The sequence below is a fragment of the Oncorhynchus mykiss genome, chromosome 25 (genome assembly GCF_057628025.1).
Source record: "Oncorhynchus mykiss isolate SJ-2025 chromosome 25, ASM5762802v1, whole genome shotgun sequence".
NCBI classification, from domain to species: Eukaryota; Metazoa; Chordata; class Actinopteri; order Salmoniformes; family Salmonidae; genus Oncorhynchus; species Oncorhynchus mykiss.
Window position 1 is genome coordinate 80,142,355 of NC_143046.1, and position 12,395 is coordinate 80,154,749.

The 12,395-nt window shown below is 43.7% G+C and overlaps 1 protein-coding gene across 34 annotated transcripts in view; it reads right to left on the reverse strand.

Annotated features, from left to right (window-relative positions):
• LOC110504229 (gephyrin) overlaps positions 1-4,173 on the reverse strand; it is a 119,783-nt gene extending 115,610 nt beyond the window's left edge. For 32 of the 34 annotated variants that reach the window (XM_090221257.1, XM_090221255.1, XM_090221252.1 and 29 more), the window contains exon 1: positions 4,014-4,170. In XM_090221257.1, coding sequence (XP_090077383.1) covers positions 4,014-4,077 — 64 coding nt within the window. In that variant the 5' untranslated portion in view covers positions 4,078-4,170. Of the gene's footprint in view, positions 1-4,013 lie in introns of all 34 variants that reach the window. The other 2 variants (XM_036962410.2, XM_036962400.2) reach the window with 2 other exon arrangements.
• Positions 4,174-12,395: the final 8,222 nt, after the last annotated feature.

The following is a 12,395-nucleotide window of genomic DNA, read 5'->3' on the forward strand; positions in this document are numbered from 1 at the left end:
TCCAACTGCTCTGAAACGCTAGTAAAACCAAATGCATGCTTTTCAACCGTTCGCTGCCTGCACCCGCACGCCCGACTAGCATCACCACCCTGGATGGTTCCGACCTAGAATATGTAAACATCTATAAGTACCTAGGTGTCTGGCTAGACTGTAAACTCTCCTTCCAGACTCATATCAAACATCTCCAATCGAAAATCAAATCTAGAGTCGGCTTTCTATTCCGTAACAAAGCTTCCTTCACTCATGCCGCCAAACTTACCCTAGTAAAACTGACTATGCTACCGATCCTCGACTTCGGCGATGTCATCTACAAAATAGCTTCCAATACTCTACTCAGCAAACTGGATGCAGTTTATCACAGTGCCATCTGTTTTGTTACTAAAGCACCTTATACCACCCACCACTGCGACCTGTATGCTCTAGTCGGCTGGCCCTCGCTACATATTCGTCGCCAGACCCACTGGCTTCAGGTCATCTACAAGTCCATGCTAGGTAAAGCTCCGCCTTATCTCAGTTCACTGGTCACGATGGCAACACCCACCCGTAGCACGCGCTCCAGCAGGTGTATCTCACTGATCATCCCTAAAGCCAACACCTCATTTGGCCGCCTTTCGTTCCAGTTCTCTGCTGCCTGTGACTGGAACGAATTGCAAAAATCGCTGAAGTTGGAGACTTTTATCTCCCTCACCAACTTCAAACATCTGCTATCTGAGCAGCTAACCGATCGCTGCAGCTGTACATAGTCTATCGGTAAATAGTCCACCCAATTTTACCTACCTCATCCCCATACTGTTTATATTTATTTACTTTTCTGCTCTTTTGCACACCAATATCTCTACCTGTACATGACCATCTGATCATTTATCACTCCAGTGTTAATCTGCAAAATTGTAATTATTCGCATACCTCCTCATGCCTTTTGCACACAATGTATATAGACTATTTTTTTCTACTATGTTATTGACTTGTTAATTGTTTACTCCATGTGTAACTCTGTGTTGTCTGTTCACACTGCTATGCTTTATCTTGGGCAGGTCGCAGTTGTAAATGAGAACTTGTTCTCAACTAGCCTACCTGGTTAAATAAAGGTGAAATAAATAAAAAATAATAATAAATTTAAAAAACACGTCCTCTCACCTCAACACGTTCAAACGTCTTTCATTGCTGACAGACAGACTTGGGTTGGTTGTTCAAGGTCATTTGTCTGAAAAGTCTCAACAAACTCATAGTCTTTGTAAAAGGTTGAACACAGACAAAACTCTTCTGCTACTTACACACATAGGAGATATGGTGATATCAACACGCAACTGAGGCTGTTATGCAAAGGCAGGCGGGGGGAGAGAAAGCGGAGACTGAGCATGTAGCATAGCATCAGGTTGTGATCAGTGCTTTGAACAGCAAAGAGACAGGGGCTGTCAGGCAGACGGTCTACTCTACTCATCCTGGAAGAATCTTTGATGCCAAACGCAGCTCCTTCAGATGGAACGTTAAGAACCAGAAGACTTTTTGAAAGGTTTTTATTTTCTGTTTCTCACTCCAAGTTGTTTTTTTATTTTGTTTATTAAGGATAATACCGCCACAAAATTCTAAATAACTCAGACACACTGCATTTTCACTCGCTGGACTATAGGAGGCTAAACATAAAATATGACAGACAGATCGGGTGGACAGGACAGACACAGATCGGGTGATGCACAGGTCAGAAGGACAGACAGACCGTCGAACAGATAGCAGACTGATCAGCTGGATCGACAGAGAGACAGCACAATTTCTTAGGCTACTACTAAAGTCCCATCACACGCTGCATATCCCTGACCAACACAAATGAAGCACACCACTCACCTTAAACACACACACACCTGCAAGGACAATTAGCATAGCTGCCACTACACACAAACACACACACACACACACACACACACACCTGACAAGGCCCATTATCATAGCTGCCAGCCACTAGACACACAGCAGGTTTTGGTTTCACTACACCACAGGAGCTGTCTCAGTTAAACAGTTAAACACAGAGATACTGTACTGTCAGGCTGGTAGGATATATGGTGCTTTCACCTGCCCAATACACACAGACAGGCCCAATAACACACACACACACACACACACACACACACACACACACACTTTGTAATAGTAAATCATAGTAAATTCTTATTTTAAAACCCAGGACTACTGTATGTCTAATTGAGAACATATAGTAGACAGACTATACTAATACAGTAACATCAGAAGCCCCGGCCACACACACAGTTCTGACAGGCTCAGTTTGCCTGTTATAGAAATGGGTAAGAAAATGTGTAGTCTGCCACTGAACCCTTCCATTGGCATTTCCCAGTGAGAGGCTTCACAGAGGGAATCCTGAGATCTATGTTTGAGGAAAGACCATATGGAGAGCAGACAGGACCGATGGCATTTAATGTTGGGAGAAAACAGCCCTTTTAGCTAAGAGCTAGTGTTCACCTCTTCAAGTAGGCTTGTAGACACTATCACTATCATTCACATTAGTCATCAACAGTAAAATAGTGATGTACTAGTCAAATTAGTAGCCTATATTAGTATTTTATATTTGCATACAAAATCCACAATCTTAACAGCTCATAATAACTGCAAGACTCATTGGGCTGTCTGAAGGTCAAAGGTGAAACCAATGTATTTCAGTCACTCTGAAGCAGACATGTTGGGGGGGGGCAGCATTCAGGCTTGCAAATGGTCAAGCACTGCTTACTTTCCACAGATAAGCATCTGCTTCAGCAAGATGTCATAAATAAAGCTGAAGAACTCTTTCGACTGAAGGTAGAAATAGTACCTACGCCTAATGATGAACGCCGCTAAAAGAGCGGTAGCGGTACATGTAATTTGGGAAAACCCCTACGCCCCACCCATCGTATCACAATCAAAAAAATCCTTAGATATTTTTTGAATAAACCGCTGCCCTGATACGCTCCATTTCAGCACCACAATTCAATGGACAGCGCCTAACCTGAATCTTGGGGGCGGGGTGGGGTACTCGTGTGTGATAGCAATCTGACTACCGCGGAGGACTATAGTTAAGAACGTGTGTGTGTGTGTGTCACGAAGCATGACAGGCACGTTACTTTTGTGCACAGAGGCAGGGGAATGCCAATGTTGTCCAACGGAGTCGTCTTTTACCTATTATTCTTGCCATATAAAACGGGTCCGGTGAGTGGGACAGGGATAGCAAGCTCAGTAGCCAGAGTCTTGCCTTTGGATTTTAAAAAAGCGATTATACTCCACGGCTGGCTATAGGGACTACAGCTGCACCAAAATACAGCTCCATTTTGTCATGCATCCAAATTAAATCTATTTCAACAGTCATCTGTATTGTGTGGTGCGGCTATATATAACTAGCAATCCGAATGAAAATGACACGCTCGAGAACAAATTACGTCGCAACCTTCCCACACTAAAACTGATGCAATCTATCTGAAATATTTGCTTATTTTCCATATGAATAGCAATACTAACTTGGCAAACACCACATAATTCGATAACAGTATAGCTTAGCAACAATGCTGAAAATAAGCTAATGTAAGAATTCATTCTCATATATGCAGATCTCATATTCGAGTCCGTGACACTGGCATAACCTGGCTCGTGCTGCTCTGCTTTACCAGGCTAGTTGCTTTTACCTTGCGTACAATAAATGAATTATTCAAATCACTAAACAGTTTTCACCTTCATGGATATATCGTGTTTCTTGCGTATGAAAACCACTGAAAGGATGCACATTTTAGAATATATACAGAGACAAACCTTTGTAAATCACCAGCGGTACAGAAGTCAAGAACACGGTCAAGCAGTGAGTGGCAGCAAGTTAACCGTTTGACAGGCTCGAGAAGCCGATACAAGATAGCCACAGCTCAGCTAGCTAGCTGGCCACAACCCGGTGGAGAGCAAGACAGCAAAGACAATCATATACAATTAACACACAAGGGTAGCCGGAGGTGGCAACAAACGTTTTAGACAGATTTGGAAATTACCCGTTAGAATTCCAACTCGTATTTGGTGGTCGTGGTTGGTTAAAATCATCCCTTCCGACGCCATGTTTACCACCGCTCTCGCCAGTACTGAGGATCCAGAGATAATCAATGGCAGAGCGCATCAAACGAGGGGAGGCGGATGGAGGAATATCAGAGAGGAAAAGGCAAAGCGAGAGGATTTACTCCACCCAAAATCTGTCCTCGTGAGATAAGCCTTTTTTGTATGGAGGTCTATGAGAGTGTCAAATTACGCTAGCCTTATTTGATCGAATAGATGTTTTGTAATGTTTAGGCTGTTACAAATGTACTGACATAAGTGGATGCACGTGGCATTCCGGCAACTTTAAGTTTGCCTGTTGTCTGGCCTCACGTTGGCTAGAACTGTCCCACCTGATCTCGCCTGTCTTCCATCGTTGAAGACAATATTTCCATTGTTAGAGGGGTTACTCGAATATCTTGTCAATATCAGATATACTTTTTGGGAACATAATGGGGGCTAGGCTAGAGAAGCCGAGCTCAGATCATGCAGAAGGACGATGTTCATAGACACATTTATATTTAGAATCAACCCTGTTCTTTACTGTGCGTGGGCAGTCAGAAAGGACTCTTTGTACAGATATGTGAATGCATGCATTCCTGTGGAAACCCTTACAAGTAGTCTGGATCCAAAATGGGAGGTGCTTACAGGCCTACTGCCCATAATTGAATTATCTTAGTGGTGTCTTCTTTGCATGTAGGTCTACTACTGTCTCTTCTAAGATGCCCAGGTTTTAATGACACAGGGAGTCAGTACTTGCTCTGTAACCTCAACATCGCTGGTTAAAGCTCCGTGACAGAGCTGTTCAGTCTGTCGCGACACTGGTGGCAGAAGTGGGATTGTCCCAGTGTTTTTTTGGGCATTTGTGTGGGACACCTCTAAAATGGCTAAATAATAAGATTCTAAATACTATTTCATCACACTTTATTTGGATAGTCTGTATACGAGCTGTTGATAATCAACTGCTTGCTAAGGTTACGGTTAGGGTTAGGTTAGAGCTAGGGTAAGGGTTAAGTTCAGGGTTTAGGTTAAGGGTTAAGGTTAGTTGATACGTTACTGATCGTCTGTAGATAGTCTGTTAAGCATCTACAAATGGACTATCCAAATATCAAATGTATTGATAGAGCCCTTTTTACATCAGCAGATGTCACAAAGTGCTATACAGAAACCCAGCCTAAAACCCCAAACAGCAAGCAATGCAGATGTAGAAGCACGATGGCTAGGAAAAACTCTAGAAAGGCAGGAACCCACCTAGAGAGGAACCAGGCTCTGAGGGGTGGCCTGTCGTCTTCTGGCTGTGCTGGGTGGAGATTATGGCCATTTAAGGCCAGAGTGTTCTTTAAGATGTTCTAACATTCATAGATGACAAAATAAAGTGTTACCTACTGTTTTATACCATGCTGTAATATAAAGTGTTACTGTAATAAGATCAATGGATTCTCAGAAGAAAAATACAGCCATTAGTATGACCTCCTTGATGCTGCCGCCAAAAAACAGGTCATTTAAGATGGGTTAACCTGATTATAGATCAGACCAGTGAGCCTCTATGGTGGCTACTCCTGTTCAGGCCCCAGATCAACAGAGGGGACTAATAGAGACAGTCTGGAGAGAAGCAAGGGTCTTCAGTCTGCTGGGAAGAGAAGGCTCCGGAGTCCTGCTTTCTTTCTCTCTTTTCACAAACAAACAGAGACAGAGACAGAGAAACACACACACACTGTTTGGAGCCTGCCAAGTAACAGGGAATTTATCATTTAGTATGACCAGCCAGACATATCCTCCTGGATCACAGGAACAAGGCCATCTATAGTCTCTGAAGTCACTATGCAACTTAAATGACAGCGTTTCTTTGATGCTATGCTCTGTCCCTAGTTTGTTGTTGTAGGGAGATGACACATGGGATGTTACAGGGCCAACATGTTATTTTTTGTGCTATACTTTTTAAAACGATGTTATGGCAGGACACTGAAGGCTCTTACCAGACAGAGAAGAGACATGTAGATAACCATTGACATGTTCCTGTCTTGTTATATTTGCTACTCTAACAGTTCGTTCCCCAACTCCCTTTTAGTATTGGAACACAATAGTTACTTACTCTCAGCTCCAGACTGCATAGGGCAGTTTAGTTAACAGTAACCCAGGGCCAGGCTTCCAATGTTCATTTTTACCCTTTTTGACAAAAGCATAGTCAAAAATTGTAACGGTCGTCGTCTGATGAGGAACAATCGGACCAAAGCGCACCATGGTAAGTGTTCATGACTTTTATTAAACTGAACACTGAAACAAAAATAACAAAGTGGAAAACGAAACAGTCCTGTCAGGTGCAGAACACTAAACAGAAAACAAGTACCCACAAAACACAAGTGGGGAAAAAGCTACCTAAGTATGGTTCCCAATCAGAGACAACGATGGTCAGCTGTCCCTGATTGAGAACCATACCTGGCCAAAACAAAGAAATACAAAACATAGAAAAAATAACATAGAATGCCAACCGCAAATCACACCCTGACCAAACCAAAATAGAGACATAAAAAGCTCAGGGCGTGACAAAAATGAGATTGCTCCTGAGTGTCTTTACTGTACATGTCCCACCTAACTAATGCATTGCTTTTAAATGTGACCATGGATTGGAAAAATTAAACAATATTCTTAAGAATGGTTTACCCTATAAGCTATACTTAGAGAAAAAGGTGCTATCTAGAACCTAAAAGTGTAGAGGTCAGTTCTCCTATAGAAGATCCATGTTTAGTAGGACTGACCATAAGGGACCATATCTATGCTCAGGGAAATCTAGAACCACTGAAGCCTAGCTGCATAATTATCACCAGTGCAATGTTATATGTAAAGCCAGCTAAGGGTCTCCCAGGACAGCTACAGGGCTCCCGTGGGTCATTACTTCACCCCTCTAAAAGGCCAAAATGTAGTAGCGTCCCAAATGACACCCTGTTCCCTATATAGTGCTCTATTTATGTAGTGCACTACGTAGGGAATAGGGTACTACCAGAGCTGCAGCCATAGGCAGCCATCTTCTGCTGCCACTGGGCACAAATCACCATATGCTGATGTCAGAAGGATTGTGGGTACTGGCCAGTGGGTACTGGCTATCTGGGCACATTTTTCTACTACTGTAGCAGGTCTGAAAAGTACTAGCCTCATGCTAGCTTAAATTCCATCCCTGGCCACAGCCATAGCATCCAGTAAGAAAAGGGAAAGTCCCTTTGCCTAACATAATGGATTTTACTACAGAATAAAATCATCTCTTTCATGAATCAAAGATCAAGCAGTCAGACTATCTTAACACATGAAATCCATGTAGAATTGAGAGGTCAAAGGCCAGATTTGATGTCACATGGTTTTCACACCTAATAACTAGTCCTGTGTGAGGACAAAAGACCACACTTTCCTCACATGGCAGCCATGAAAATCTCTTACCATGTGACCCTGACAGCCACTCAACCACAAACTGAAAAACCTTAATTCACAGAAATTCCTCAAGAGTTGAGCTATAAATGAACATAGAGTATGTTTCCAGTGGTCTGTTCTGGGGCCAGATTACATTATTCTACTATTCACAAACATCTGAATCTGAACAACCCTGCAGTTAATCTAACTACCGAGGGGGCCATGCTGCTTTGCTGCCAGACCTGCCACATCTCTTTCTGCTTCCTCCCTTCTCATTTCTTCTTCTGCTCTCTCTCTCTCCTCCTCTCAATACTGAAGTTGTTCCGTTCTCCTGTCGTTGTGCTTTTAACCATCTCCAATCCAAATCGATGAGTATTTGAGCCTTTACACAAATAACACTCAAAAATATATGCCATTGGCTAACAGCTTGAGGAAAATGTTTGAAACAATATGCATTTCATCAGCCCATCCCCTGCCCCGCCCCTTAGTAGCTCTAGTATATTACATAGAGAAATTAGAGTTGTGGAGTTTGGAGAGACTGTCTGAAATACATGTATTAACTTAACTTTTTTGTTGCTAATATAAGCCATTTAATTCCACGCATCGCTGAAATTTACATTTAAATTAAATTGGCTTGGGGCCAGTAGATGAGCGTGAGTCCCCAGACACAATGTGGTGGGCGCTGCTGTGGTTCTTATTTACTGATCTGTTGTCTCACACGCTGTCCCAAATGGTACTTTATTCCCTATATAGTGCACTACTTTTATCCAGATCCGTATTGGGCCCTAGAAACGACTCGTTTCTGCAAATAGGTTGGGCAATGCAAGATGTCTGGCAGAAAAAAATGGCAAGGGAACTCCTCACTCGGTGCAAAAGTAGATTTAATATCTTTCTGAATATTCTCTGGTTTTTGGAGTACCACCTGCAACTGGACACAGGCATCCATAAAACACCGGTGCCTTCTGAATTGAGAACAAAGAAAGTATCGCCAAGTAAAGGTTGGTCAAAAATAAGCTGATTACAGCTAAACAGGAGCCTCTTATCAACAGCTAATTCAATTAATAAGCTAACAATGACAGTTGTTTGATTTAAATTGGCTACACCGTGACAGGCTGTGGGTTCATAGTTATGTCAAACGTACAGGTACAGTAATTTCCAAAATAAAGGAAACACTTGAGTAAATTGTCACGGTTTTCTGTATGGGAAAGAGAGTCAGACCAAAATGTGGCGTGGCTATTGCGATCCATGTTTAATGAAACTGAAGCAACACGAAAACTACAAAACAATAAACGTAACGAAAACCGAAACAGCCTAATACTGGTGCACATACACACGACAGAAAAAGGACACTAAGGACAATCACCCACAAAACCCAACACCAAACAAGCTACCTAAATATGGTTCCCAATCAGAGACAATGACGAACACCTGCCTCTGATTGAGAACCATATCAGGCCAAACATAGAACTAGACATGTAACCTAGAATGCCCACCCAGCTCACACCCTGACCAACCAAAACATAGAAACATACAAAGCAAACTATGGTCAGGGTGTGACAGTACCCCCCCCCCCCCCCCCTCCCCCCAAGGTGCGGACTCCGGCCGCAAAACCTGAACCTATAGGGGAGGGTCTGGGTGGGCATCTGTCCGCGGTGGCGGCTCTGGTGCTGGACGTGGCCCCCACTTCACCGTAGCCTTAGTCCCCCACCTTGTCCGCTTCCGTGGCCTCACCATGGCAACTCTTCTCAATGGACAGAGGAGCGGCAGCTCGGGACAGAGGGGCGGCAGCTCGGGACAGAGGGGCAGCAGCTCGGGACAGAGGGGCGGCAGCTCGAGACAGAGGGGCGGCTGCTCGGGACAGAGGGGCGGCTGCTCCTGGCTGACTGGCGGCCCCTGGCTGACTGGCAGATCTAGAAGAGTCTGGTTGACTGGCAGATCTGGAAGAGTCTGGTTGACTGGCAGATCTGGAAGAGTCTGGCAGATCTGGAAGAGTCTGGCTGACTGGCAGATCTGGAAGAGTCTGGTTGACTGGCAGATCTGGAAGAGTCTGGTTGACTGGCAGATCTGGAAGAGTCTGGCTGACTGGCAGATCTGGAAGAGTCTGGCTGACTGGCAGATCTGGAAGAGTCTGGCTGACTGGCAGATCTGGAAGAGTCTGGCAGATCTGGAAGAGTCTGGCTGACTGGCAGATCTGGAAGAGTCTGGCTGACTGGCAGATCTGGAAGCTCCATGCTGACTGGCTGCTCTGGCTGCTCCATGCTGACTGGCGGCCCTGGCTGCTCCATGCTGACTGGCGGCTCTGGCTGCTCCATGCTGACTGGCGGCTCTGGCTGCTCCATGCTGACTGGCAGCTTTGGCGGCATCCTGCAGACTGGCAGCTTTGGCGGCATCCTGCAGACTGGCAGCTCTGGCATATTATGGTGGAAAATAAGTATTTGGTCAATAACAAAAGTTTCTAAATACTTTGTTATATACCCTTTGTTGGCAATGACAGAGGTCAAACGTTTTCTGTAAGTCTTCACAAGGTTTTCACACACTGTTGCTGGTATTTTGGCCCATTACTCCATGCCGATCTCCTCTAGAGCAGTGATGTTTTGGGGCTGTTGCTGGGCAACACGGACTTTCAACTCCCTCCAAAGATTTTCTATGGGGTTGAGATCTGGAGACTGGCTAGGCCACTCCAGGACTTTGAAATGCTTCTTACGAAGCCACTCCTTCGTTGCTCGGGCGGTGTGTTTGGGATCATTGTCATGCTGAAAGACGCAGCCACGTTTCATCTTCAATGCCCTTGCTGATGGAAGGAGGTTTTCACTCAAAATCTCAGGATACATGGCCCCATTCATTCTTTCCTTTACACGGATCAGTCGTCCTGGTCCCTTTGCAGAAAAACAGCCCCAAAGCATGATGTTTCCACCCCCATGCTTCACAGTAGGTATGGTGTTCTTTGGATGCAACTCAGCATTCTTTGTCCTCCAAACACGACGAGTTGAGTTTTTACCAAAAAGTTATATTTTGGTTTCATCTGACCATATGACATTCTCCCAATCTTCTTCTGGATCATCCAAATGCTCTCTAGCAAACTTCAGATGGGCCTGGACATGTACTGGCTTAAGCAGGGGGACACGTCTGGCACTGTAGGATTTGAGTCCCTGGCTGCGTAGTGTGTTACTGATGGTAAGCTTTGTTACTTTGGTCCCAGCTCTCTGCAGGTCATTCACTAGGTCCCCCCGTGTGGTTCTGGGATTTTTTCTCACCGTTCTTGTGATCATTTTGACCCCACGGGGTGAGATCTTGCGTGGAGCGCCAGATCGAGGGAGATTATCAGTGGTCTTGTATGTCTTCCATTTCCTAATAATTGCTCCCACAGTTGATTTCTTCAAACCAAGCTGCTTACCTATTGCAGATTCAGTCTTCCCAGCCTGGTGCAGGTCTACAATTTTGTTTCTGGTGTCCTTTGACAGCTCTTTGGTCTTGGCCATAGTGGAGTTTGGAGTGTGACTGTTTTAGGTTGTGGACAGGTGTCTTTTATACTGATAACAAGTTGAAACAGGTGCCATTAATACAGGTAACGAGTGGAGGGCAGAGGAACCTCTTAAAGAAGAAGTTACAGGTCTGTGAGAGCCAGAAATCTTGTTTGTTTGTAGGTGACCAAATGCTAATTTTCCACCATAATTTGCAGATAAATTCATAAAAAATCCTACAATGTGATTTTCTGGATTTTCTTTTTGTTGAAGTGTACCTATGATGAAAATTACAGGCCTCTCTCATCTTTTTAAATGGGAGAACTTGCACAATTGGTGGCTGACTAAATATTTTTTTGCACCACTGTATATTAAAAGCAGGTGCTTCCATACAGGTGTAGTTCCTGAGTTAATTAAGCAATTAACATACTTAGGGTCATGTATGAAAATTCCCAGTTGCCCATTATTTTGGCTACCATGGCTAGAATAAGAGATCTCAGTGACTTTGAATGAGTGGTCTCAAAGGAGCATAGGGGGTTTAAAGTGTGTGTGTGTGTCTCAGTCACCAGATCTGAACACTTATTGGAACACTTATTGGAGAATCTGGAGTGGCGCCTGAGACAGAGTTTTCCACCCCCATCAACAAAACACCAAATTATTGAATTTCTCCCTCCAAGGGAGTTCCAGACACTTGTAGAATCTATGCCAAGGTGCATTGAAGCTGTTCTGGCTCGTGGTGGTCCAACGACCTATTAAGACACTTTATGTTGGTGTTTCCTTTATTCTGGCAGTTACCTGTAGGCTATAATAAAAATGTATATAGCCTATAATAGAGGTATAAATGTTCATCGTAGATTACAAATGCATGTTAGGGTCTGAGTAAAGCAGGATCTTTAATGAATGAGTGAGCTATAACTCATGCGCATGCACAATTTAACTGAGTTATTAAGCTTTGTGGATAATTATGGGGTTACGGTAGGTTATTAGATGGCGACATGGTGTGGTGTGGGTCTAGAGAGGCACAGTGCCTTGCAAAAGTTTTCATCCCCCTTGGCGTTTTTCTTATTTTGTTGCATTACAACCTGTAATTTAAATGGATTTTATTTGGATTTGATGTAACGAACATACACAAAATAGTCCAAATGGGTGAAGTGAAATTTAAAAAATAACTTGTTTAAAAAAATTATTAAAAAAAAAACAGAAATGTGGTGTGTGCATATTTATTCACCCCCTTTGCTATGAAGCCCCTAAATAAGATCTGGTGCAAACAATTACCTTCAGACGTCACATAATTAGTTAAATAAAGTCCACCTATGTGCAATCTAAGTGTCACATGATCTGTCACATGATCTCAGTATATATACACCTGTTCTGAAAGGCCCCAGAGTCTGCAACCACCAAGCAAGTGGTACCATGAAGACCAAGGAGCACTCCAACCAGGTCAAAAGTTGTGGAGAAGAACAGATCAGGGTTGGGTTATAAAAA